The 27,004-nt window shown below is 41.8% G+C and overlaps 1 protein-coding gene across 21 annotated transcripts in view; it reads left to right on the top strand.

Annotated features, from left to right (window-relative positions):
• The window catches only part of DAB1 (DAB adaptor protein 1), an 825,935-nt gene that overhangs the window by 765,680 nt on the left and 33,251 nt on the right, over positions 1-27,004 (top strand). For 16 of the 21 annotated variants that reach the window (XM_077333584.1, XM_077333572.1, XM_077333571.1 and 13 more), the window contains 2 exons: positions 620-685; positions 4,572-4,631. In XM_077333584.1, the coding sequence (XP_077189699.1) occupies positions 620-685; positions 4,572-4,631 (126 nt within the window). The remainder of the gene's footprint in view (positions 1-619; positions 686-4,571; positions 4,632-27,004) is intronic. The other 5 variants (XM_077333583.1, XM_077333570.1, XM_077333580.1 and 2 more) reach the window with 1 other exon arrangement.

Below are 27,004 nucleotides of genomic sequence, written 5' to 3' on the forward strand. Positions count from 1 at the left end.
GGAGCTATTTTTTAAATTCTTTAGCTACGTATTCAAAACACACAAACACTTTGCATGTTAAACAGATGCAATTTTGGAAGGATGATATACATAGATATTTTGGAGAAAAGATGCCTTATCTTTAGAATCATTTCTAAAAAAATTGTAAAATCCTTCCCATGTTATATTTTCAAACACAGAATGAAAAGCAACCTTTTATTATATATTAATGCTCAAAATGTAACTCATTCCCCTTGACTGTCTTCCAGCCTCCCTCAAAGAGGTTAAAAGTACCATATGCAGCCCAGAGGCTTCTTTGTGTTTCTTAAGTAAAATTCCTATTCACTTTTATGAGAGCAGAACTGGACCTTTAGTTGTATGTATATCTCTGCTTAAAAAGCAGCAGGAAACTAGTCCAGTGACAATTAGCAAAGTTCCATTTCTCCTTTATTTCTCTTTCATAAAAAAGAGAGTTACGTTATATGCCTTTCAGCAAAAGTCAGCTGCTCCTGTGCTAGCTTGTACTTTGAACCCACTTCTTTACTGCTTGTCTGTGGTTATTTCTTCTGAAGTTCCAAATTGCCTTTTTCTCCTTTCTGTTTCATCTCTGACCTTTCCTCTTTGGCTGCTGATGTAATAGTACATTGTGTTTGAGGCTGGACATGAGCCAATCCGTGAGCCTGAAACAGAAGAAAACATTTATCAGGTATATAATTGCTACATCCCTGTTTCCATTGCCCACAGCAGTCAGTCCAAGCACATTCCATAGACCAAAGTCCACTTTAAGCATTTTCATTCATCCTGAAATCATGCATACCATTTCGCATTCATTCAAGATGCGTGTTTATTTTGAACTGTTATCATTTTCCCTCTTAATGATTTCGTTTTTAATCTTTTTGCATTGACCAGAATACATTACTTATGTGAATTCTAAATACTGCATATATGACACATAAAACATTATACAGCTATTTGATTAATTTTCCAGTTGATTCTTATTTCTACACATTTTTAACAACATTACAATCTGAAGTTTTTCACATTTTCAACTAAACTACATATTACTCTCTTTGACTATCTTTATTGCATGACTATTTTTATTGAAAGACTCTTTCAATCCATATTCTAGAGGAAGTTTTTTTATTTAGATCTAGTCCATGTAATTCAATGCTTAACGTATTTGTGACTGTTATTAAACTTTCAATAATCACAATAGATGCTGGACCATTGTCACAAAGTGTACAGGTAGCCTTCCGCTGGCATAGTAAGATTATGGCTCTGGAAGATAAAGATATCTGTATTAACACCAGCTACTGTGAAGAAGATGTTTCTGATTAGTTTGACTAGGTGTGTAGCTCTCAGCAACGCACTCTGCCAGGAACCTGGGTGTGATTCTGGATGCTTCCCTTACAATGGAAGCTCAGGTTACAAAGGTATCATGACTGGCATTTACCACCTCCGCCAAGCCAAACTACCAGCTCCCTACCTGGACCCAGAGCACCTAGCCACAGTGATCCATACAACGGTCACCTCTAGACTGGACTTCTGCAACTTGCTCTACGCAGGCCTACCATTATCCTTGATCTGTAAACTACAACTGGTGCAGAATTCTGTGGCCAGGATTCCCACTAAAACATCATGGAGATCCCACATCCGGCCAGTACTCCAACAACTTGGCTGGCTCCCAGGTGAATTCCAGATTAAGGTTAAGATTTTGGTAATCACCTTTAAGGCCATACGCCCAGTGTATTTGAGAGACCGCCTCCCTGCCTATACCCCCAAAAGAGTCTTACACTCTGCCACCTCCAACTGGCTGTGGATCCCTGGCCCCAGAGAATCACGGCAGACCTCAACAAGGGCCAGAGTTTTCTTGGTCCTGGCCCCCACCTGGTGGAAAAAGCTCCCTGAGGAAATCAGAGCCCTGCCTGAACTCCCACAGTTCTGCAGGGCTTGCAAAAGGGAGCTCCTCCACCAGGTATCTGAAAACAACTTCATTATTGATGTACTTTCAGCACAGGCAATGTAGAAGTATGGGACTATCCAAGCCTAGCATCTGTTATTTAAGGCAGTGGTCCCCAACCTTTTTATCACCGAGGACTGGTCAACGCTTGACAATTTTACTGAGGCCCAGGGGTGGGGGTAGTGTTTTGCCGAGGGACATCGCCACTGCCGCCTGAGCCCCTGCTCTGCTTGCTTTCCCGCTGGTGGCCCTGACTTCCTGCCACACACTGGGGGGTGCTGCCAGCAGCAGCTGCACAGTGCCATGCCGAGGGGGATCCCCAGCAATGGTGGCCGCCGGAGAGCAAAACGGTGAGCCGGCAGCAGAGTGGCAGGGCAGCCCCTGAAGCAGCAGCCAGGGAGGAGGATAAGGAGGAGCCGCAGCCCGGTACCGACTGGTATACGGACCGGTACCAGTTCGCGGACCAGGGATTGGGGACCACTGATTTAAGGTATTAGATGTGTAGTTCCCATGCAATCCAGGATAAGCAAGATATACCTGGAGAATATGTGAGTAAAATAATCTCAGGAGTGCTCATATCAAGTTTTTGTGGTACATCAGGTCTGTACAAGTTGTGATCTAATAAATGAGACCCACATTATTATCAGTAAATGGCATCCCATAGGGACTTGTTGAGCCGCATGTTTCTGCTAGTTAGTAGCTAAAGTTCAAAATTGTCTGTTTAAGAATAAAGATTTGTCTAGATAATAATGTATGGATATATTCACAACTGATTATTCCCCTGAATCATGTAAGACAAGATGGTTATGGAAGTCAGCATTACAGGTATTTTGGACTAGGGACATTGAGTTTATGAAAAAACATATGTTTATTAATAGAAAAACATTTGAAATCTGTAGAAAACCTGGGATGATGAACATAGAAACAGAAAGAAGAAAAGTGATTGAAGCATAATGGGAAAGATGTAAAAAGATGAATGAATGGAAGTTAAGGAAGACTGAAAAAATCCAAACATGACATTGGCTTGAGACTGACAGGTTAATTGTTAATGGTTACTCAGAAACTTTTTTTTAGAATACAGAGCGGCAGAGGTAGTTATAAATTCGATACCAACAAGTAAGTGGGATATCATTTTAATACATTCTTATTATCCCTATATATAGTCAAACTCTTCTTGGATTGTGGTACTCGTTCTGTGGCCTGTGGATAGCCCCTTTTTGCAACTATTCTCAACAGAAGGCCAGCCAGCAGAATTGTGACGCCCCCTCTCACAAAAAGCCTCTTTGCCTCTCACTTCCCTCTCTCTAGCTAGGGAGAAAGTGAGTAAAACCACCAGTGCCTCACTGGGGCCCAGCTTGCTCTTTTCCTTGATGTTGGCTTTACCCTCTTTTCTCTATGGCCAGTTGTCTTTGACTTGCCTCCATTTTGGAAAAGGGGGGAAGTGAATCAGGATGCTGAAATCACCTGTAGCATTTTCAAACTTTGGGGTGGGTGTGTCTTTCAACTGTCAGCCCGAAGTGGCTGCAAACCATTTCAGTGAGCCGGTTGGCTTCACTGCCTTTGGAAGTGGGGGGGATCGAATCAGCATGCTGAAATCAGGTGCAGTCATTTTGGGCTGACAGTGGGGTGAGCATACCTCTCAACTGTCAACCCATCAGCCTCTCTCAAAGCTATAGTCTGCCTCTTTTGACATTTGTAATATGATGCTGTTTGTTTTGATTAGATGTTTTTTGATGATAAAGGTAAAGGTAAAGGTATCCCCTGTGCAAGCACCGAGTCATGTCTGACCCTTGGGGTGACGCCCTCTAGCGTTTTCATGGCAGACTCAATACGGGGTGGTTTGCCAGTGCCTTCCCCAGTCATGACCGTTTACCCCCCAGCAAGCAAGCTGGGTACTCATTTTACCGACCTCGGAAGGATGGAAGGCTGAGTCAACCTTGAGCCGGCTGCTGGGATTGAACTCCCAGCCTTATGGGCAAAGCTTTCAGACGGCTGCCTTACCACTCTGCGCCACAAGAGGCTCTTTTTTTGATGATAACCTCTTTAAAAAGTATTAACATTTGATTGCTAAAACAGTAGCAATTTTTAGAGGAACATTTATTTCTCAGTACTGTAAGAGCCACTGAGAAAGACATAAACCAAAGGCACAAAGAGATTTCAAGGCTAGATTAATACTATTACTCCTTTAAAATGTTATCCTTGATTATAAGGCAAGCATTTGGTTGCTGTGTAGATGATGCAACTGTTGTACAGATTCATTTCAATCTGAAATGAACATATAAATGGGCAGATATTCAAGGTTTAGATAGGAGTCTTGCTACTTAGCATCATCTGCTTGTAAAATTTGAAAACTTTAAGAGAACCGCTTTTTGTATTTTGAGAAACTACTGTTGTTATTATTATTATTATTTTGAACATATGAATAGCATGAGTGCTTAATCTGTTCCAGTAGGTTGGCTCAGTGGCCACCACCTCTGGAATGAAGGGTAAGGGACACGTTCATGAGACTGCCTCTGATTGCAGAAAGGAACATGCAGTACATTCACTACAAGAAGAAATTACCATCTTTCTTCTAAAATAAATGTATTTCAGGTCACATACTCCTAATTATTATTTTTGTTTGGTTTTGCAGGTTCCTACTAGCCAAAAGAAAGAAGGTGTTTATGATGTGCCAAAAAGTCAACCTGTAAGTGTAAGTATATACCATAAGCAGCAGCGAGGGCCAGTTTTCTCCACATACAGATTTATGGAACATTTAGAAGACTTTCTATAGCAAATCTCAAACACATTGAGATCACTTTCTTGCTTCAGTACAGCATGTACTATGAAGAAAAAACACCAAACCACATTTGTAATATGTGATTCCTTCTTATATACCTTACAAAATATAATTCTGAATTGTATTCAATAAGTGTAGAACTCTAGAGCTGCAAGTATTTGTGTGGTAAAGTCTAATCATTGGGCAACAGTTCAAGGTATGGAGAACATGGAAGAAATATTTGACATCAGTTTCCTCAATGTCTTTAATAGTGAATTAAACATACTTCCTGAACCAGGCCGGAAGGCAGGGTAAAAATATAAATCAATTAAAAAACATAGGAAAGATTATATGGTCTAGCTTTTTTACAAATCTAAAAATACAGATATGGGTTCTGTATAATATTCACCTACCCTTTTGCATTTAAGTGTGCTTTTTTCTTACAAATCTCTTTTTGGATATTTGCCTTCCATTAGTTTATTGATAGTAGGCCTCACTCACAGGAACACCTCACAGCCCCATTCTAAGACCCCAACAATAAGGCTCTGCCAACATCCCTTAGTCAGTATCCTACACTTACTCAGCAGAAGAGAGAAAAGTAAACATAGGACATCTCGCCAAGATACAGAGGACAGCAATTTCACCTTTGTCCAGAGCTTCCCCACTACAACCTACTAATCATGGCACATTGAGCAGGTGATATACCATGACAAGCAGAGGTAGAAGCAGCCAACTAGTAGAAACTAACTTGTTCTTCTGACATCAGCTCTCCGCCATCCACATGCAGAACACAAGAAGCACTATTACAATAAGGAGTACTATGGCATGTGAAGCCCCAAAATGACATAGACCTGGTGCTCCACAGACATGGGTTTTAATCATGTTACCATTTGTCAGGTACAAGGATGTACATGAAGCTGTTCCAGGTGTTCCACCACATGCTTCTACATGTCTGTTTTGCTCATTTGAATAACTCCAACAGAATGCCAAAGATCCTTCCTATGCATAGTTTTGGGTTGAGGCGTTCCATTTTTGTGCAGGGTTACTATGACTGAAGTGTGTGTTCGTGTGAGAGAGAAAGATGGGGCTAGAGAGACATAGCTATGTGCCCTGTCATCTCTCCTGACTAGGATTTACATAGTACTTTGAAGGACTATGATTGGTTGGAGACTTAGTTGATAACCTAAGCTGAGTTGGAGTTTGAGAGCTGGATAGCAGGCTGGGGTGGGTATGGGGCTTGTCTTTTCAACTTCCATGTATTCTCTAGGGATGTTTAGTTATATCAGAGTTCTTGCATGCATAATGTTATACCAGCAGGGCTGGAGAAGATCAGGATACTGACTAAGTCCCACTTCCCCCACAGCACACTCCAAAGATGCCCAGGCACCAGTTATACCATTGCCAGCAGGCCTTGGTGCGGGAACCTTTAAAGCAGTGGTTCCCAAACTTATCTGGCCTACCACCCCCTTTCCAGAAAAAATATTACTCAGCGCCCCCTGGAAATTAATTTTTTTAAATTTTAATAGCAATTAATACCGGCCGGTGATACCAGCGCGCCCCGCTTGGTGTCCAATTACTGAGTAGCCACGCCGAACAGCGTCCGCGTCACGCCATTGGCGCTAGCTAGAGACCAGCGATTCTCAAATACGTTATTCCCTACAAATAATGGACCTATTCCAAGTATACGACTGACCTATTTATAGCTGCAGCTGGTGGGGACCAGAGAACCGGTCCGTTTCTCTACAAATACTTTACCGAAGAATCGATAGTTTTCAGGCCTAGTAAAAAGGCTTAAGTAGGGATCAGAAAATGGTTATAAATAAATTACTGATAAATAAGTAAGAAATTTTGGTTTTAGACTAAAAACATAATACAAATAAAGGATGACATTTTATATTTATTGGTATGTTTACGAGTTTTAAAAAAATGATTCAAAAATTCAGAGCGAGACAGTCTCACTCTTGGGGGGAGAAAATCGAAAGTGCGGAGTGAGACTGTCTCGTTCTTCGGAGCGAAAAGGTTTGTAAAGCGTATATAATTATTACAGAATAAATAAATAATACTCACCAATTATAGTCGCACTATTTGTTAGTTAACTTTAACTTGTACAATATCACAACAATCTAACTTAGAGTTATATTACGCTGTAATTTTACCCTAATAATTACGGGAAATCTCCTGATTCATAGTGTGCTCCAAAATCTGCTGGTAGTACTGCCGCTGCCATTTCAGATTTTGGCCTTGCGATTGACCAATCGCACGAGTGGCAGTTGCCCGCAGCAATGCTCGTAGTACTCACGTGTTTTGGAACGGCAATTCAGTGGCACCGCATGAACAATAGCAGTGCGTGATTGCACATATCTCAATGCAAGTGAGGGAGTATGCTGAAACCGAGCTAACGTCTAGTACATTATTCAAAGAAAAATTAAGCGTTATGAGCGGAATACATCAATCAATTTTTCTAAATCTTCTGTTCTTTCTTTTATGCTTTCACCGTCCCCTTACAGTTATTCATTGTCCCCAAATTTATTTATTTATTTATTTATTTATTTATTTAGATTTATATACCGCCCTCCCCGAAGGCTCAGGGCGGTTGCACCTGTGGCCCATCACCGCCCCCCTGGATCACTGCAGCACCCACCAGGGGGCGGTAGCACCCACTTTGGGAATCACTGCTTTAAAGGAACCACACCAGCCCACCCCTACCCCCCTCACCTTACAGCTGATTCTGTCAGCCCCACAGGGCTATTAAAAACAGGGGGCTACGATTTCTGTCCCACCTCCCTACAGCTGTAGTGCAGGGGGTAGGGGAGGGCAATCCCTTTAAACACTCCCTTCAAGCCTGCGAAGATAGGTAGGGAGATTTTAAACAGAGCAGGGCAATGTAAAAGTCATTCAAAAGCTTAAAGAGGCATGCCTGTACCCCAAGAAACAAAAGGAGTGCAAGGAAGAATTCATATTTCACGAGGGAAATTTTAAATGCTATATTTTTAAAAATTCAAGAGCCAAAGCCATGAAATAGATTTATTAATACCAACCAAAATAACCCAGCTTTCCTCTGAAACATTGGACGTTGGACACCAGCATCTGTTACCTTTGTCAGTCTCTGATTGGTCACTAAATACCGTTTAAGAATCTACTAACCAACTCCATCAGTCTTTCCTTGTTTCAGTATTCCCCATCATCTTTTTATAGTTTTTGCATTGGTCATCAACGGACTTTGGCCCAGAAAAGAAGCTTTGTCTTTATGAAGAATGGGGGGAAAGCCCTCTAGCTTGAGTATAGGGAAGGATTTGACTGAAGTCTAGAAAGACAAAAAGGCAAAAAGACTAAGATTGATAAATGGGGAAGCTAACAACTTGCAAGTCTTGGGCTAATAGTAAATTCAGCAAGCCTTTCATTTTACCGTTCCTATAAAGGAAGCAAGGAGCTGAACTTGGTGGGCTTTTGCTCTTTATTTCCTACTGGACCAGCCCGCTCTTTTAGGTTGGTTCCATTTGAATGTATAGCAATATGCCTTTTTATTAATGGCGTAGTAGTTTGGGATAGTAGATGCATATGTTATATTTTTTTCCTGTGTCTCCCAGCCTTGTGCACCCCTTGTTACAGCTCTGCTTGTGAGATAGTGTAGAAATTGAAAAATAGAAGTAAATTGAGTATGATGGCGAAAAAAGTGCATGCAGCAAAATTAATTTGATATTTATGCCAATTTTTAATGCCATGACAAATTATGCCTTCCCTGCTTCCTTTCTAATGATGACCAACCATCTCTTGCTTTCAGATTACCACCACAGGTGATGCCATAGGTCTATACATGCAGAAAGACAAATAAAGCAGGCTTTGTCCTAATGGTACGTTTTAAGTGCCTCATGAGCCCTTGGAATGTTGCCGTTCACTCAGCATGGAAAATTAAACCTTGCTGAAGTACAGGCTTCTTAATGAGGTCTTTTTGTCATAATTTTGTTCCGAAGCCTTCCCATTATATACACATGTCAGGTTCTGCTTGTCATGGTGTTTTTAGCAACAGGAGGCAAACTGTAAATACCCTTCACTAAGCCTGTCACTCAAGTCACAATAAAACCTAATCTTCCCATCAACATGTCCAAACTATCTGCTTACAATTTTATGAAGGCTTTCAAACAGCTCATCATGCTGCTATATAAAGATGCCCCCCCCCCCCGCATTCCCCACTGCCTGCAATTGATTAGTCATGTATCCTTGGGCAGAGTAGGTGTCACTGTTTACAAATCAGGATATTAGGACTCAATCCACACTGACAGTGAATGGGTGTAGGGCCTCTGAAAGATTAATGCCTGCTAAGTGTTAGCTTCTGAATTCTTACACTTTGTAATTGCAAATGCTGTCATGGTTGTTTTTCATGTTAACTATGCAACACGTATTTCCATGCGTGCAAGACTTAAGGATACAAAAATGGCCTAGTAATCCAACTGGTGAAGCTATGCACCTTTTATAAGTACGTCCGTTAAAGGCAGGTTCTCTGTTTTAATTGAGGAATAGAATTGATTTTGAGTGAAAGCCTTAGGAGCACTGTTCCACAGTGAACATTTGCCATATGTTTGGAAGCAGTGTCTGGATGGCTCAAGCAGAGCTGCCTGTAACTCAACCCCTCCAAGATGGAGGTCCTGTGTCTAGGCAGAAGGGGGCAGGATCAGGAAGCATGCCTCCTGTTTCTGGATGGGGTGCAGCTTGAGGCTGTACCTGTGGCTAGGAAGTTGTGGATGATCTTCAATGCTTCTTTATTAATGGAGGCACAAATCACCAGAGTAGGCCAGGTGGCATTTTTCCATCTATGTGAAGCCAGGCTACTAGTGCTCTACCTGTCTCCAGAATACCTGGCTACAATGATCCATACAACAGTCAGTTCCAGACTAGACTTCTGTAACTCGCTCGATGAGGACCTTCCCTTGTCCTTGACCCGGAAATTACAGTTGGTGCAAAATGTGGCTGCTAGGGTCCCCTCTAGGTCATCTTGGAGAGCCCATATCCATACAGTGCTGAGGGAGCTGCATTGGCTGCCAATTGCATTCAGGAGCAAGTTCAAGGTTTTGGTGTTAACATTCAAGGACATATCTGAGGGACTACCTGTCTCCTTATGTCCCCCCCCCCTCAGGGCCCTTAGTTCTGTGGGTTTGAATTTGTTGGTGGTCCTTGGCACACAGAAGGTGAACCTGCCCTCAACCAGGGCCAGGGCCTTTTCGGTCTTGGCCCTGACCTGATGGAATAAGCTCCTGGAAGAGCTGAGAGCCCTGACAGAGCTCAATTCCACAGGGCCTGCAAGAGAGAGCTCTTCCACCATGCATTTGGTTGAGGCCAGGCCATGGAAGATCTGGGGTCCTTCCTCAGTATGTCCATTACATCTAGGGCAGGAGGTGCCCCCTTCCCTCAAGGCTGGCTAGTTAGGGAGTGTAGGTGATAGGCATTTTCAGCCCACATTTAATTGATGGGTTCAGAAGGAGGAAAGAGGGATTATGCTGCCCGGCGGGGGGAGGGTCATAATGATATTTTATAGTTATTTTACTGGGGATTTATTGTAAACCACCATGAGCCAGCTTCGACCAGAAGTGATGGCCAATAAATTAAACAAACAAACATGTATGTGTACATCGGTATGAAAAGGCAACTGTGCATCCACTTTGTGGTTTGAACTGGGGAGAAATAACAAGGAAAAAGTATTTATTTATTTGTTTTAGTTATAATTTGATTTCTAGCCCACCGCTCACATACAAGATGGCTCACGAGTTATTGGTACACCGCCTCGCCAGAGCTGGAATAAGGGGGACTGCGCTTCAATGGCTGGTCTCCTTCCTCCAGAACCGGACGCAGAGGGTTGCGATGGGTGAGAGTATGTCGAGCCCTTGTAAGCTCCCTTGTGGGGTTCTGCAGGGGGCGATATTCTCTCCCACACTTTTTAATATCTATATGCGCCCTCTAGCCCAGCTGGTCCGGGGCTATGGGCTGGGTTGCCACCAATATGCGGATGACACCCAGCTCTACTTCCTAATGGACGGACGGCCAGACTCCACCCCGGATACATTTGCCAGCTGTTTGGAAGCGGTAGCTGGATGGCTCAGGCAGAGTCGCCTGAAACTCAACCCCTCCAAGACGGAGGTCCTGTGGCTGGGCAGAAGAGGGCAGGACCAGGAAGCGTGCCTCCCATGCCTGAACGGGGTGCAATTAACACCTGCACCAGTTGCCAGGAATTTGGGAGTGACATTTGATGCCTCCCTCTCTATGGAGGCTCAGGTCACCAATGTAGCTCAGACGGCATTTTTCCATCTTCGCCAAGCCCGGCTACTAGCGCCCTACCTGTCCTCGGAACACCTGGCCACAGTGATCCATACAACGGTCACTTCCAGATTAGACTTCTGTAACTCACTCTACGCGGACCTTCCCTTGTCTTTGACTTGGAAGTTACAGCTGGTCCAAAATGCAGCTGCCAGGGTCTTCTCTAGAACACCTTTGAGGGCCCACATATGTTATATGTAACTTTTAATTGGGGGTTTTATGAGGATTTTATTGTGTTTTAACTATTTATGTTGTAAACCGCCCTGAGACCTATTGGGAGAAGGGCGGTCTAAAAATTAAATAATAATAATAATGATGATGATGATGATGATGATGATGATGAGAAATAGACATAAAACCTTACAATAAAATTTTCTTAGACATAAAACAATTAAAAATCAGTTATGTCAGACTATCCCGGGGGCAGTATTATCTCCCTCCCCTTCCCGCTCAACAGTTTGTATCACACATTCAGCTGTACGTCTGTTGAATGTTACATGAGAATAATTCAAAACATGTATTTTAAAAAATTAAGTGTACAATATGCATGGATTATACATGCATTCACTGTAACGTGTCAGAAGGGTTTCGGTGTGTAGTGTACATTTGATTTTTTTAAAACATTCATTATGTAATTCTCATTTCATTAAGCATAACTACAACTGAATGTTTGGTTAAGCCCCCACAGTTGCCAAACACTGGTACCTGCATTCATTTGTAAAGTGAATGCATATTGGCCTTTTCACCGAACAAATATATCCATGTGCACACAGGATTTATATGTGTTCACTGTAATGAGAACGGGGCTACTGTTTTCCCATTAAAACATTAATTATCCGCTGGTTAAGTTTATGTTGTAAGCTGCATTGAACTGCCATGGTGGTTGTTGGTTTCATATGAATGTCTTAATACATACTAAATAAACAGAAGTTGATTTATGCACCAACAATCATAGAGAAACAATGCAGCAACTCCATGATTTCTTGATATTCTTATAATTTCAAGGGAATGAAATGAGGACATGTGAATATTAGAGTGGGCATCTGCATTGTTATTTCTAGTACTCAACAGAAATACACTGAGTTGCAACACATATTTTATATTAGAAACTTTGTGAAAATCAAAGATCTTTCACATATAGCAATGATGACAAGCTGTTCATGTGTAATTTTGAGCATCCCAAATTTTAGTTTTAAATAAGAGCTTATTTCCAAAAGGATATTCAGTATTTGTTGTATGTACTGAATGTTTAATTGTAGGCATAAAAAAACATAAGTACATTGAATTTGTTATAACTTACAAGAAAGTCATAATAACTCTTAAGAAGCATTCTTAATATGAACAAGGGATACAATTTCCATGGACAGGCTGTCTTGTGCATGCTTTATTAGAAATAATTGGGTGCTGGAATTATGCCATTAGAATCTTCATATTAAGGCTCTGCATAACCTTAACCAATTCAGTTTCAATTCTTCAGTTGTTCTGCAGTGAAGCAGTCTTGATTTGACAGAAGTACCTCCTCTTTATAACATGTAGTGTCCTTATTGCAAGAAATGACACCAAGGGTGGAGGATTTCCCTCAGCTTCCAGACCAACCATACATGGCTAGTATAGTCTGGCCTGATTTCAACTGGTTCCCTTCTGATCCATTTTCTTGAGTGTTTCATCTCCCCTCTCCCTTCCCAGTTAGGGCATGAAGGAGGTCGATAAAGATGAAGCTGGCTGGTGAAGGCATCTTCTCATAAATACATAGGGAAATGGGAAAAGAGCAAACATAGGACATACTATACCCCCTCAGTAACCCTGTGCAGGTGTCAAATTGCCTCACTAAGCTCTTCCTTCTGTAGCAGACAACTGATGTCAGAAAGCAGTTTCACCAATCCCCTTTACAAAACAGGGTAAACAACTCCTTAGTTTAGTGCTTCCGATCCTGTTTGGTGTAGCTGAAGATATTGGGTTGTCTACAGTAGAGTTTGGAAAGACGGCAAACCAGAATAACCCTTTTTCTAGGCCATACTTCTAGGCCATACTTTCTAAATTGTGTAGGATCTTGGAATCAGAAGGAAGAAGAAAGAAACTCCGTGGTACAGACCATATAGTATTTGCAACTGTCAAAGCAAGCCCTACTTACATTAACCACCAAATTGTATAACTTATCACTTTATGTGATATACAGTCTTATGACACCTCTCATAGGTAGCCTGGGATACCCTCAGGCCTGTCTCTCTAATCCAGCTGACCCTGGTAAGTTATCTAGTGGGCCTTTCAAAAGAAGAGTTGGTTTTTATACACTGCTTATAACCACAGTGACTCTAAGGAAGAATTTTTAAGTAAAAAAAATTGTCACCAGTCACTTAAGAGGTGTTTGTGTTCCCCTGTCTGCATGACTTATTGATGCAAACATCTAACAGGTACCTGGGGAGCCTAGCACTTGACCCTTCTGCCACCTCTCCACCCACCCACCCTGAGTTAAAACAAAAACACCTCACTCATTGGCTGGATTGAGAGGAGCCTTGGTTTGAAGGACAAGGGCTCCTGCCCTTCCCACACCCTCCAGGCCCATCATTGGCCATTTTGAGGCCCTTATAAGAGGAAAAATCTTAAATTTTAATTTAAAAAAATAAATCCTCCATGTCATGGCAAACTTTGGGGGTTTCCACAGCAAACTGGTATGCCATAGCACAGAGGTCCCCAACCTTTCTGAGGTCAGGGACCGCCTCCAGGGGTGAGGGGAGAGCCGATAGCCCGGGTGCCGCGCAAACACACACAAGCATTTTCGCCACCAGGGGCGCTAACACACATATGTGCAACTGCCGCGCAAGCGCGTTTTCACACCAGGCAGCGCACACGCATGCGCGGCAACTGCACGCATGCGTGTTTGCGTCACCAGCATGCCAGCGGCCACGCCTGCCTCTTCCCTTCCTTCTCCTGTGGGGGGGAGGCAGGCATGGCTGCTGGTGGCCCTGTACCATGGCCTTTGCAGCCCAGTACCGGGCCGTGGACCGGGAGTTGATGACCCCCACCATAGCACACTGATTGAGAATCCCTGTGTATATGGCATATGGCCATATTAGATAGTATGTGAATCAGGATGTTAAAAAACACCCATTATTTTGAGAGGGTCAGATATAGTAAGGCCAGAAAATATAGGTATTTCCTGATATTAGGAAATCACAGTACTGGTATGGTATTCAGATTAGATGCATATTTAGGATTGCCGGATTTTTGTTTTTGTTTCATAGGATATAATGGAGACTTGATCTAGGCCAGCATTTCTCAACTTTTTTTTACTAATGAGAAAGCCATGAAACATTCTTTGAGCTTTGAGAAACCCCAGAAATGGCGCAATCATGCAGAATATAGTTGGGATTATGGGATTCAATTATATGTGCCCCCAAAGAAGGTGTCCCCATTCTCCATGTTTTCCAATGGAAGGGGAAGACATTTAAACTTCAAAGGCAATGTGGTCTCTTTAAAATTTAAATGCCTTTTGCAAGCTGTGGTGGTGCAAGTGAACTCCAAAGGCATTTAAATGATTCACAGAGTATGCCAATAAAGGTTTCTGAATTTGAAGGGTCCACAGTCCCTTTAAACAGCTTCTGCTTGATGTGAGTTCATTCTGTATGTATTTAAAGGGACTGAGAGCATTTTAACTGTGATTATCCAGCAGTCCCAAAACATCCCAAAAAATTTAAGTGTTTGGGCTCAGTCATTTCAGATAGCTAGAAAAAAGCGAAATGTATATACAGCTGAATTATTTTTTCAGCTCAGATTAGCTAAATACATGAACTGAATCAATCAGCAAGGCATTAACCTAGATATCTTATATATGTTTACCAAACACTGCTGTTTAGATACTTGCTTTTTAGCTGTTGCCACATTGGCACAAGTCCTCTGGTAAGTGTAGTATCAGTAGGACATTGGTTTTCCCACTTTTGGGGTTTTCCCACTTTTGGGGTTTCACTCCCTTTAGACATCCCTTTAGATTCTGCATTCCCCCACATGCAGCCAGCTGGGTGACCTTGGACTCGCCACAGCACTGATAAAACTGTTCTGACCGGGCAGTGATATCAAGGTTCCCTCAGCCTCACCCACCTCACAGGGTGGGGAAAGGGAAGGGAAGGCGACTGTAAGCCGCTTTGAGCCTCCTTCGGGTAGAGAAAAGCGGCATATAAGAACCAACCCCTCCTCCTCTTCCTCCACAAGTCAGTACTTCCCCAAGTTGAAGCCAGTGAAGAAAGAAATAAAATTTTAGATTTACCTTGAATGGTCATTCTCTCTTGTTTCAGCATGGTGCAGCTTAGCCAGATGTAAGTGGGTGAACTCAGGACATGGGGCAGACAGGACTCTGGACTTGATTTCTGTGTGGGATAAGCAATATGCTTGTATACAGCTCAATATCACTTTACATTGTGATTATGTCACTTCACTGTGACTCTGTCTGCCCTAATAATTTGTTCAGTCATTTGCATTCTTTACTTTTCCCGTGATTTGTTGTTGTTTTTTTCAGTCATGGACCTTTTCTCTTGCAAAGGTTAACCTTCCCCTTATTTTCCATCATCTCCTTTACTCCTCTTTGATTTTTGATGCCCTGCAGATCTCTTCAGGGCATCAAGTGAGAGAGATTCACAGTGAGTTGATATGCATGGATATGTCTCACAATTTAAAAGTGAATGACTGGCACAGTTGGTCTAATATGGGTCACATTTAGATCATGCGACTGTGACAAGACATAGTTCATGTGAAAGCTGAGGAGAACCTCTCCTCTCAATGTCATCTCTTGCATGGAGGACTGTCTGGTAAAAAGAGGAGGTAAGGTAAGATGGTCCTACCACAGAATCATATTCATCTTCATCATCAACTAAAATTCAAGGAAATTTTCCCTTTCATAGCTGTCTTTTGAAAACATGAACTGTTTACTGTGTATCCATGACGGGGTTTCCAGATTGTCTGAGTATCAGTACTTAGATCTATATTTTAATATACAAAGCAGACTTTGAGATATCTCTGTACACTTTTTGATTCCTGATGCCAGCATTCTGTAGCCAAAAGTGGCCTCACACTCAAGAATCCCTACTTATACTTAAAAAGCCCTGCAAGATTTGTAGTTATATATATGAAGTTGGTTGTATCCCCCAAAAGAATCACTTTGTTTTTACTATTTTTTCGGACATTTTCTTAAAGGAAAAAATGGTGTACAGAGAGGGAGAAGATTATTTTAGCAAAAGAGAAATGTTGAACCCAATTCTACTGAAATATTTGTGGTGGCTGTCATGAAATGTATTGAATTGTTTTTCTTCGTAGTAACCCTAGTGGGTTTCAGATTAAGCTTCAATGGTAAAGGTGACAGGTTCTTGTCATTTAGCTCCAGAGGTTTTGTTCCCAGTGTAGCAAGAGGCCATTATTAAAACAGCACCATTGCAACAGAAATATTTGTAACCAGTCAGCATACAGCCTTACAGGCTAGGCTATCAACTTCGTGTCATGCTCTATATGTTGCAATGGAATCTTGCTAGGTGACCTCTAACAACATACATTTCACTGTACACCACTTGCATTTGATGCCTGGCACTGCTGTGTCATAACTCAAGTCTACCTTTGTTTGTTTTTCTTGTACCTTGGATTTGAAAGTAGTATCCAGATGGCATTCTGGGGAGCATCTGCATGCCTTGCCCTCCAGCAATGTGTGCAGCTTGCTTAAGCAAGGCAGGGAACCTACATTCCACCCGGACATTTTATCATCCGCTTACTGAGGCATTTATTTTGCTGGGAGATTAAACAGTATTTGTAGCTGCTGTGTGGCTGCTTTGAAACGTAGACATTTCTATGAATGGAATACTTCCCAGTTGTCAAAATTACATGAAAACATTAATCATTTTAAAGCATTTGCACATTTATTTTCCTTTGGATTTTCAGGATTTTTTAAAAAATGTATGCATGTTTGGATATTATTGCACTGTGTATTTACCATCAGTTATGTGGAATGAACAGAAAAATGTGCAATATGATGGTATCTGGATATGGGGGTATGCTTTACTACATATTTTGAACAGTGAAAACCCATCACTTGCTTGCTGCTTTTGGTGACAGCCTTGTTTTTATAGTAAGGATATTTTATAGTAAGCACCTGCCTCTTTGGCTCACATCCTGGTCATCTGTTGGGAGCCAGTTGTTTGGCAGGCTGTTCAAATGTGTCCAAACTAATTCAGATGTATTCATTTCACATGGGTTGTCAACCTCTGAACTGCTCTCTGCAGTCAACCCTCCCTTTTTAAAAACCTGAAAACTCTACCAGGAGCCCGTTGTCATGGGCTGAGTCCTCACTGGGCCAAGAAAAGCTGTCCCTGCTGGGGAAATGGCAGTGAGCAGGATGGAAGCACAAGGAGGGAAGGCACTTCTTGCTTCTGCCATTCTCCTCCCCACACCCTATTTGCCACATGAGTGCAGAAGCATCCTGCTAACAAGCAATCCTCCTCCCCTCAACAACTGAGCAGGAGCTCAAATGTTAAAAGGAGGAACATCTTATTAAAGGGCTGGGGGGGGGGTGGCAATGTCGAGTATGAAATAATCATTTTCTCCCTTCCTTTACTGATATTGGAAATATATACCTCCATTTAAAAATTTTTGAGCAGATTAATGCTGTTACACCATGGCACCAGGAATTTTTTCCCAAATGTTGACCATGGCTAGCAGTTCAGAGGTTAGTAAACAAAACTGCAAAAACTGATGATTCAACAGCTGGGCCCTGTACAAAATGTACAAGAAGTACAATAGCTTGTACAAAGATTGCTACTGTACAAACTTTTAACATGAACTTGCAATCACTACTATTGAGGTAATCAAACCAAGAGTCCATCTCACATTTTATCCCTGGAGTTCAGTAAGGTAAGTTCTCCTAGCAATCATGTTCATGACAACTTTTGCAGGATGCCTAGTTTTAGCTAGCACTAAGAAAATTCTAATCAGCTCTAATCCATTCACCATTTCAAAAGAAAAACCCATAATGACCCAAATTATTTTCCAGTTATTATCTTTAATTCTGTAGTTAGCTACATAAAAATGAAAGAAAAAAATATTGGATGCAGCAAATGTTCTTGTAAGGTCTACAAAAGGATCCCCTCTCTCTGCTTGGCTCTCCCCACTTCCCAACAGCTATTTTTATCCCTTTCAAAATTTATTTCCTAAGTCACCAGTTCTCACAAGAAGTAATAGGCACACAGGTCAGGAGGCTGCAGTGAGGATGGTTAAGGGGACAAAATTGCTTCCTTCTGTCAATAAAGCTCTGCTCTTCCAAAAGACAGGAAAGATTCCTGAGGATTCTGCAATTTCAGGAATAAACTTCCCAGGAGTCAGAAATTGGTGCTGGAGGATAGAAGGGCTGCTTTTCACTGCTGGGTTGTGAGATTCCACCCCCAAAATACCATACTACGTTTAATTCATCTGTTCTAGGATCAGATCATGTCTGTCTACAGGGCCATTCCTGGGGATACTAAAGAAGGCAGTGGTTCGGCCTTTACTGAAAAAAAATCACATGATATGTTAGATCCTACCAATTACCACGCAGGCTTGCGTTTGGGGTTTTTCAGTTAGGTGGCTGAGTGGGCAGCCACAGAGCAACTTCAAGCATTCCTGGAGGAAGCATGAGTCTTGGGCCCAATGTTATTCAGCATCTATATGCTCCCTCTTGCAAGCTGGTCTGGAGGTATGGACTAAGGTACCATCAGTATGCTGATGACACCCACGTCTGTTTGTTGATGGATGACCAGCCAGATGTGCCCTCAGTTTCATTAACCAGATGTCTGGAAGCCATGGGAGGATGACTCTGGCAAAGTCACTTGAAACTCAACCCCTTGAAGACAGAGGCCCTGTGTCTGGGGAAGAAGGGACCAGAAGAGAAAGCACACATCCTTTGCCTTGATGGGAGTGCTTTGTGCACCATCAAGAGTATGGGGGTGAATGTTGACACCTTCTTAACAATGGTGATATAGATCATGAATGTAGCCACTGGGACCTTTACCATCTGTACCAGGAAAAGCTACTAGCACCGTATCTGGCCTTGGGAGACCTAGCCACAGTGATCCACACAACAGTCAGCTCCAGCCTGGATTACAGAAATTATAGCTAGTACAGAATTCAGCTGCACAGGTCCTATGTTCAACCTGCTCTCCAGTGGCTGCATTGGCTACAAGTGGAATTCCAGATCAGGTTCAGCATTTTGGTACAGATATTCAAGACCCTATACAGTCTGGACCCTGCATGTCTAAGGAACAACCTCGCCCAATATGCCCCTCTGCTAATATCAATTTGTTGATAATCCCTGGCTCTAAAAACATTCACCAGGCCTCAACCAAGCTCTGACTTGGTAGAATGAATTGCCAGTTGAAATCCGGGCCCAGTTAAATTTCCACAGCATTTGGAAAATGACATTCTTCCACCAAGTATATGGTTGAGTCCAAATTTGGAAACTACATGGGTTTTCTGTCCTCTTTGACTCCCCTTTCTTATTTAGACCACCCACAAGCAAGTTAGCCCAGCGGAGGGTATTTAAGAGGGAGGAGGATGTTGGTGTTAATTTTTTTCATAGTGATGCAGTTATAAACGTCTTTCCTTGCAGACAAGACATATGAAAGCCAGAAAACCTGTATGCTAATTTTCTATACATACATAGATATATACATATATGAATTAAAACTTTAATGTACACATTTTTGGAAGGCAGAAAATATGTTTTCCTTTCAAAAGACAAAGATGAAAACTGGGACTGGATGAGAACAAACCTTTAAGTGGTTTATCTTTTGGTTTTTTCAAAGAATTATCTCTCTGAAAAAAATATTTCTCCAGTGGCCCTCAGTGAGGCAGTCTTGACCATTGAGATTCACTCCTCCTCATGGGCAGTATCACAGATCTTGTGACTAATGGGAGGAGGTGCTCTTCCCAACCACCCCAGTCTTTGGCCCTGAGAGCAGGATGCATTCTTAATGTTTAGTAATGCTGCAATTCTAAAAAACAACAACAAAAAAGCTACAGATTGCAGTAACAGAGGTTGATCTTCCTGTACTAAAGAGGAAGGGGAGCTCTCTAAGGAGAGCAGGTGACAACTATGCAAACCAGGCTTTTTCTTCAAGAGCTATTTCACAAGTTTTTCCCCAAGGTGCTTCACATTTTAGAGATGCAAGTGGCAGCTAAGGAGGTTGAGATTCAGGATCCTAACTTGCCAACTGTAACAGTTTTTCCTAAAGAAAGGTCTTGCATTTCAGGGATACATTTCCCTCTGAATTTAACAAGGCAGTACATGCAGAATGGGAAAACCTTTCTAGACCTAACCATCCTATTATTGCCAGATTTTATTCTGTGGTTCCAGAGGCAGCTGAGCATTTCAAGTTATCTCTGGGAAACAAAGATCATGGCATCCGGCCCTCTCAAATCCTGGCAAATAGATGGGGAAGAAATGGAGGTAGTGACAGATTTTATTTTCCTGGGCTGGTCAGACCACACCTGGAGTATTGTGTGCAGTTCTGGAGGCCTCACTTCAAGAAGGACGTAGATAAAATTGAAAGGGTACAGAGGAGAGCGACGAGGATGATCTGGGGCCAAGGGACCAAGCCCTATGAAGATAGGTTGAGGGACTTGGGAATGTTCAGCCTGGAGAAAAGGAGGTTGAGAGGGAACATGATAGCCCTCTTTAAGTATTTGAAAGGTTGTCATTTGGAGGAGGGCAGGATGCTGTTCCCATTGGCTGCAGAGGAAAGGACACGCAGTAATGGGTTTAAACTACAAGTACAACGATATAGGCTAGATATCAGGGGAAAAAATGTCACAGTCAGAGTAGTTCAGCAGTGGAATAGGCTGCCTAAGGAGGTGGTGAGCTCCCCCTCACTGGCAGTCTTCAAGCAAAGGTTGGATACACACTTTTCTTGGGTGCTTCAGGATGCTTAGGACTGATCCTGTGATTCTATGATTCTATAATTCTTACTTGGAGTATCACGTTTTATGAATCCCAGTGTTTCAACAAGGAAAAGGGGTCATCTAGACCATGGCCAGATGCCTTCAGAAACATAAATTTGTGGTGAATTTCAAGGTCCATTCCGCACATCTGCCAATGTTGCTGGATTGTAGTGCAATATTCATGCACCTTTAGCACTTTTTTGGTAACGCACATGTTTCTGGTCTTGCAGGAATTGCAAACCAGGCGCTCTAAATTTGTGGCGCTCCTGCCTGCTTTAGCCCGTCAATCAAACTGAAGAGCCAATCAAACGGATTGCCCTCGTGGCTCTGAAATGTCCCTTTCCCTTAAATTTTTTTTTTTTAAATCTGAAAACACACATGGCAATATTTGTTAATTCATTGCTTCTTTACTTCACACAGAACTGTATTTCGGTGTTATTTCCCCCCAAAAAATGGCTTTTTACACAAGGCTAAACCAGGGGAGAGGTATTCATTGGAGATGGAAAAAAGCCCGCTGAGGGAGTTTTCACAGTTCCTCCATCCACGATAATTAATACAGCCTGCTGGCGGACATGTGTGTAATCGTTGACATGCATCTCCAAGAAAAAAAAATAACATACAATGCATGTCAGTGCAGACAGGGCAACATTTGAGCATACGGTAAGAAAGGACTCTGTGATATTATGATGCTCACTTTGAAAGTTTAAAGTTTAAAACCTCTCAAACGAAAAACGTGCTCGCTTGTTCATTGCTTTATATCGGGGGTCATCAACCCCCAGTCTGCAGCCTGCTACCAGTCCTCGAAGGCCTCGGTAATGGGCCGCCATACCTGCCTCTCCCTCCCCCCGCAGCGAGAAGCTCACCAGGGTGCAAGAGAAGCGGCTGCCAAAGCGGCTGCTTCGTTCGCGGCTTGGCTAGCTTTTGCTGCGAGAGGGAGGGAAGAGGCAGGAGTGGCTGCCGGCATGCCAGCGGACACAAACGCACAGAAATATATTGTTTGGTTTACTTAGGATTAGTTTACAAAAGAACTTCCTCCATTTACATCAGTTCAGACAATATCACCTTTGTGAGACATCTCAAAAGTCTTTGAGGAGACATTCATGCAGAAAATTTAGAATGTGATGCATACAGCTGCCCAGAAGCAATTCCTACATTTGTGATTTGGGAAACGTCCTTTTACAATCCTGAAAATTATCACCAGGAAACTACAGATATATTCTCTGCTAGAATGATTTTGTTGGTCCATTGAAATTTGTACACTCATATGGCTGGTTTAAAAAATGTACAGTTGTAAAAGGCCATTAGGCAAATAGACAGGTCTGTATTCAAACTAAAATAATTACATGCTAGATCCTGCCTGGATTCTAGAAGCAACTTGAAAGTTGTATGGTATTGTTGGTACAACTCTTACAACTCTTACAAAGAAAGAGCATTTTTCTCCAGACGTATTCGAACATATTAAAGGAAATTACAATGGCAAGCTGACTTTTGTCATCTTCCATGGGCATGAGTAAGGTGGTTTAGCTTCCTAAGAAACATGCTTGTGCCTGCAAATTTATATGTATATTTTTGCAATGTGATCGCTCATTCTCATTAAACCAATGAGCTGTTTCTAGAATGAAGAACACGCATTTCTACTTCACTGCTCTAAATAGAAAATTTAAAAATAGCAGATAACTGTGAAAATTCACAGTGTGTATTATGATTTAGATTTGTGTAATGAGCTTCTTAGAAATATGGAAGATTACACCAATCACATACAATATTATAAAGCAGAAACTGCAGTACCACAACTCTGAAATTTACTTTAGCCTATCATTTTTGGGGGAAAACATCTTATTAATTTAAGTTTGTACCCTTCGGCATGTAGTATTTAATTTAAAACTAAAAATAATTAACTCAGCAACAAGATGTCTTCTACTGCCCCAAGAACTATACATGTGAGATATCTTCTAATTTTGAAATATTTTTATTCCTCTGTTTTTGCTACTCAGCCTGTGTTTGCATTTTCCCTTCTTAAACTAGCAGATTTAGTCAATCACATTATTGGGGTCAATCATAAATGGTAGTTACTTGGATTATGCCCCAGCTAAGAGGTATCCATGTATAAATGTTCCTGGAATCAAAGGGACAACAGTGAGCTGAACTTACAACTATTTTTCCAAACCCCCTAAATCTTGCTTTTATTTCAACCTAGTAATAGGATCAATACAAAAATAATTACATTAAATTAGTTTCTAATAAAGGACAAATAAACTTCTAGATTAGCTAAGAAACCTGAAGAGAATTGTCAAGGAGAAGGATATAAAGATTTCACTGTTAAGAGTTTTCCTTAGTTTTGGTTTTTATTGTTATAACTATTTCTTGAATTATCTGTCAGAGTTTGAGAGCCAGCATGGTATAGTGGTTAAAGAATATTCGGGTTTAGTCTACAGAAGTGGGTTTGATCTCCCAGTCCTTATATGCAACCAGTTGGATTGGGCTAGACACAGTTCTCCTAGAGCTATTCTCACAGAGCAGTTCTCTTAGCAGTTTCTCAGCCCCACCTACCTCACAGGATGTCTGTTGGGGGAGAGGAAAGGAAATGTGATTGGAAGCCACTTTGGGACTCCTTCAGGTAGTAGAAAGCAGCTCTTCTTTTTCTTCTTTATGGAATTGAACCATCAATCATACCTCCTAATGAGATTTGTATTTAAAATAATCACAAGAAGGCAGTTGAGACTTGATTACAAATCAAGCAGAAGAAACCTAAATGGATCAATAAGCATTATGATTATTATTTATTATTTATAATTCGTTATCCTTTTAAGGGCCTCTTGTGGTGCAGAGTGGTAAGGCAGCAGACATGCAGTCTGAAAGCTCTTCCCATGAGGCTGGGAGTTAAATCCCAGCAGCCGGCTCAGGGTTGACTCAGCCTTCCATCCTTCTGAGGTCGGTAAAATGAGTACCCAGCTTGCTGGGGGGTAAACGGTAATGACTGGGGAAGGCACTGGCAAACCACCCCGTATTGAGTCTGCCATGAAAACGCTAGAGGACATCACCCCAAGGGTCAGACATGACTCGGTGCTTGCACAAGGGATACCTTTACCTTTACCTTTATCCTTTTGAGGCATGTTTAACTGAGCTGGTGTTCTCCTTGAATAGGCAGAATTCTCCCCATCATGCCTCAGACAGACTTCATTTATTTTCCCCAGGGATACGTAGCAGATGCTAGAGCAGTGGCTTTGTCTTCATGCTAGGGTAGTAGAGGAAAGAAGGAAGAGGTGGGCAGTGGTATGACAGAAATGTCCCTGCAATGTCAGTAGATTATATGTGTTGTTGTCAGCAATAATAGCTTTTGCTTACTGTGCCAGCCACTTTAGGATTAGGACATTACTGTGATGTACTTGTAAGTTGTAATGCCCAGTCAGCTGTTTACTGGTTTGTCTACAGTGTCAGGACAGTATTTCAGACCAAGCATATATTCTCAGGAAGTATCTAAAGCAGGCTTTTTCAACCTTTTGACCATGGAGGGATGCCTGAAATATTTTTCAGGTTTTAAGATCCTCTGGAAGTTATGTCAGCTGGCTATGCCTCCCTGACATACGGGGAGTGACATGTCAGACTCAACTTATCGTAGGGTTGCCAACTTCCAGGTGGAATGGAAAATGTGACCTGTCAGTGTTGCAGGAAGCAGAAGAACAAGGAAACCAACAGAGGGCTACGACCATTTATACAAGAACTTATTGTATTCAAATTGTGAAGTTATGCCAAAACACAAACTGGTTAAAACACATTTTCAATAGAATTTTCATCAGTGGCACCACTATTGAAATAAAACATGAATTGTATAAATATCAAATAGACAAACAGTATATTGTTATGTTAATTACTTACTCTAAAAATATATTCTACAAATTGTATAAGGCATATACAAGTATTTTTCTGAATTTTCAAAATGTGTGATGTAATCTATAAAACAACAGGGAAGGCTAGTTACAAGGACCCAGGAAATCATATATGTCTATTTCCAAGAAAGAACTATTCAGCTACATAAGCCAAAGAATTTTTCAAAATGTACCTTTACAGAAAAGTCAATAGACTCTTCCTTTATAGTCATGCCACTGAGGAAAATTCTATTTAAGATTTGTATTAACCAGTTCACATTTTGACATAACTTCAGGACTGGAATAAAAGAATGAAGTTCTTGTATAAACGATTGTAATTTGTAACCCTCTGTCAGTTTCCTCATTCTTCAACTTCTAGGTGGTGCCTGCAGATCTCAAAGAATTACAAACTGATCTGCAGTCAAGATCCTGCATAGTAGACAAAGAAATCATAGTAGACAAAGTACAAGGGAAAGGAGGAAGATGGCAGTCCTGAAACATTCTGTAAAACCAGTGAGCTTCCTCTCCTATCTAGACCTCCATTCAACACTGAGACCCATGCAAAAGTTAAAGCATGCTTGTAACATGGTATCAAGGACTTGCTTTCAAGCAATAGTACTTCAGATATCAAATGCTTCAAGTTACTACACACACCACAAAGTCCAGAAGCTGCAAAAGGGCGACAGAGAGGGAAAGAAAGGAAGGAAAACCCCTCCTGCAATGACCTATTCAGTTCCTTGCACAGCAGCTGCTACAAGCCCCAAAGCTGGGGAAGAGGGAGAAACAGCTGCAGAAAAAGCAATGCGAAAGGGAAGTACCTGAATTTACAAATGGGCCTGAAGAGTACCCAAGTTTGTGAATCTCTCTGTTGCTACCTGCGGGCACTCCAGTCTGCCGCCTCTGCTGATTCCAAAAAGTATAACTCACAGCGCACACTTGGCCATTAGGCAAATGAGCTCTCATATCCTCTCATTCCTTTTTGGCAGGGTGCTGGATTCACAAGTAGCTTTTTTTCCCCACCAGCCATTCTTCACATCGGGTAACTGTTTGAAATTATTGGTTGCAGAACACAAGGACTCATGGCTCCAGTGATGCCAGCAGACTCCCAGACTTCCAGAATATGCTGCATCGCTCCTGCAGAGCACTGGCAGCACCAAAAGGGTGACATGTCATCCCAGTTGGGAATTCCTGATCCAAGGGCTTGAGGAGTTGTGGAAAGAGACTAATACTTATTCTTGGTTCCCACAATTCGCATTTGTGAGATGTGTCCGTTTTGTGAAGACTTTTAAATAAGACATTACTGAATCAAGGGAGAAAGCAATTAACTACTTTATGAGATTTCTGAAGCTGTGTCTCTATCCGTTAGGTCTAGACAGTGATATTTTTATGATGTGTTCAACTGTTTCCTGCTGCAAAACTATAAAAAATTTTAAAAATCATTAATTTGCTTAATAATCTATTCCAGTGTCATGAAGGAGGAGGAGGAATTGGTTCTTATATGCTGCTTTTCTCTGTTAGAAAAATAGAATCAGATTAGAAGACTGCACTCCTAACCACACCAAGGAGAGTAATTTTGTTTTGTTTTTTACAAGGGATGTTTATGAAACTCAGTCTATCCTATTCAAATTTCAAAGTATTTGGATCATTGTTTAAGCATCTGAGTTACCTGATCCTGGTTGCTTGGCAGGAGTGCATACTAAAGCTTGCAGAGAAAAGACACAACAAAAATATCTTCTGAATGAATAAACTCCCAAAGGAGTGTTGGCATGGCATGAGGAGGAATCCAGCAGGAATGGTCAGCAGACCGCTTATAACCCATGGTTCCAGATGACACCCTGGAGTACCCACCTAGGCATCAGCCTGGAGTGTGGAATCCCTTGCCATCTGAAACACACTCTGGATTCTTTTATATATATATAATTTTATATGTAAGTGTGTGTATATGTGTATATTAACAATACAAACTGGGCAGCGAAGTCCATGAGGGCAATCAGACGCTCAGCGCTAACTGTGCAATCTGACCTGTAAAGCCTGCCTCCAATTCAACACTATGGCAGGGAGCAATCTTCCTGCAGTAATGCCAGAGAGGAAAGTGGCTGATCACATGCGCTCAGCCGCTTTTAAAGGCATTGGTAACACCTACTTCTCCCCCCCCCTGTCCGACTGGTGCATCATGGGCCTCATTGGTGC

The sequence above is a fragment of the Paroedura picta genome, chromosome 4 (genome assembly GCF_049243985.1).
Source record: "Paroedura picta isolate Pp20150507F chromosome 4, Ppicta_v3.0, whole genome shotgun sequence".
Lineage (NCBI taxonomy): Eukaryota > Metazoa > Chordata > Lepidosauria > Squamata > Gekkonidae > Paroedura > Paroedura picta.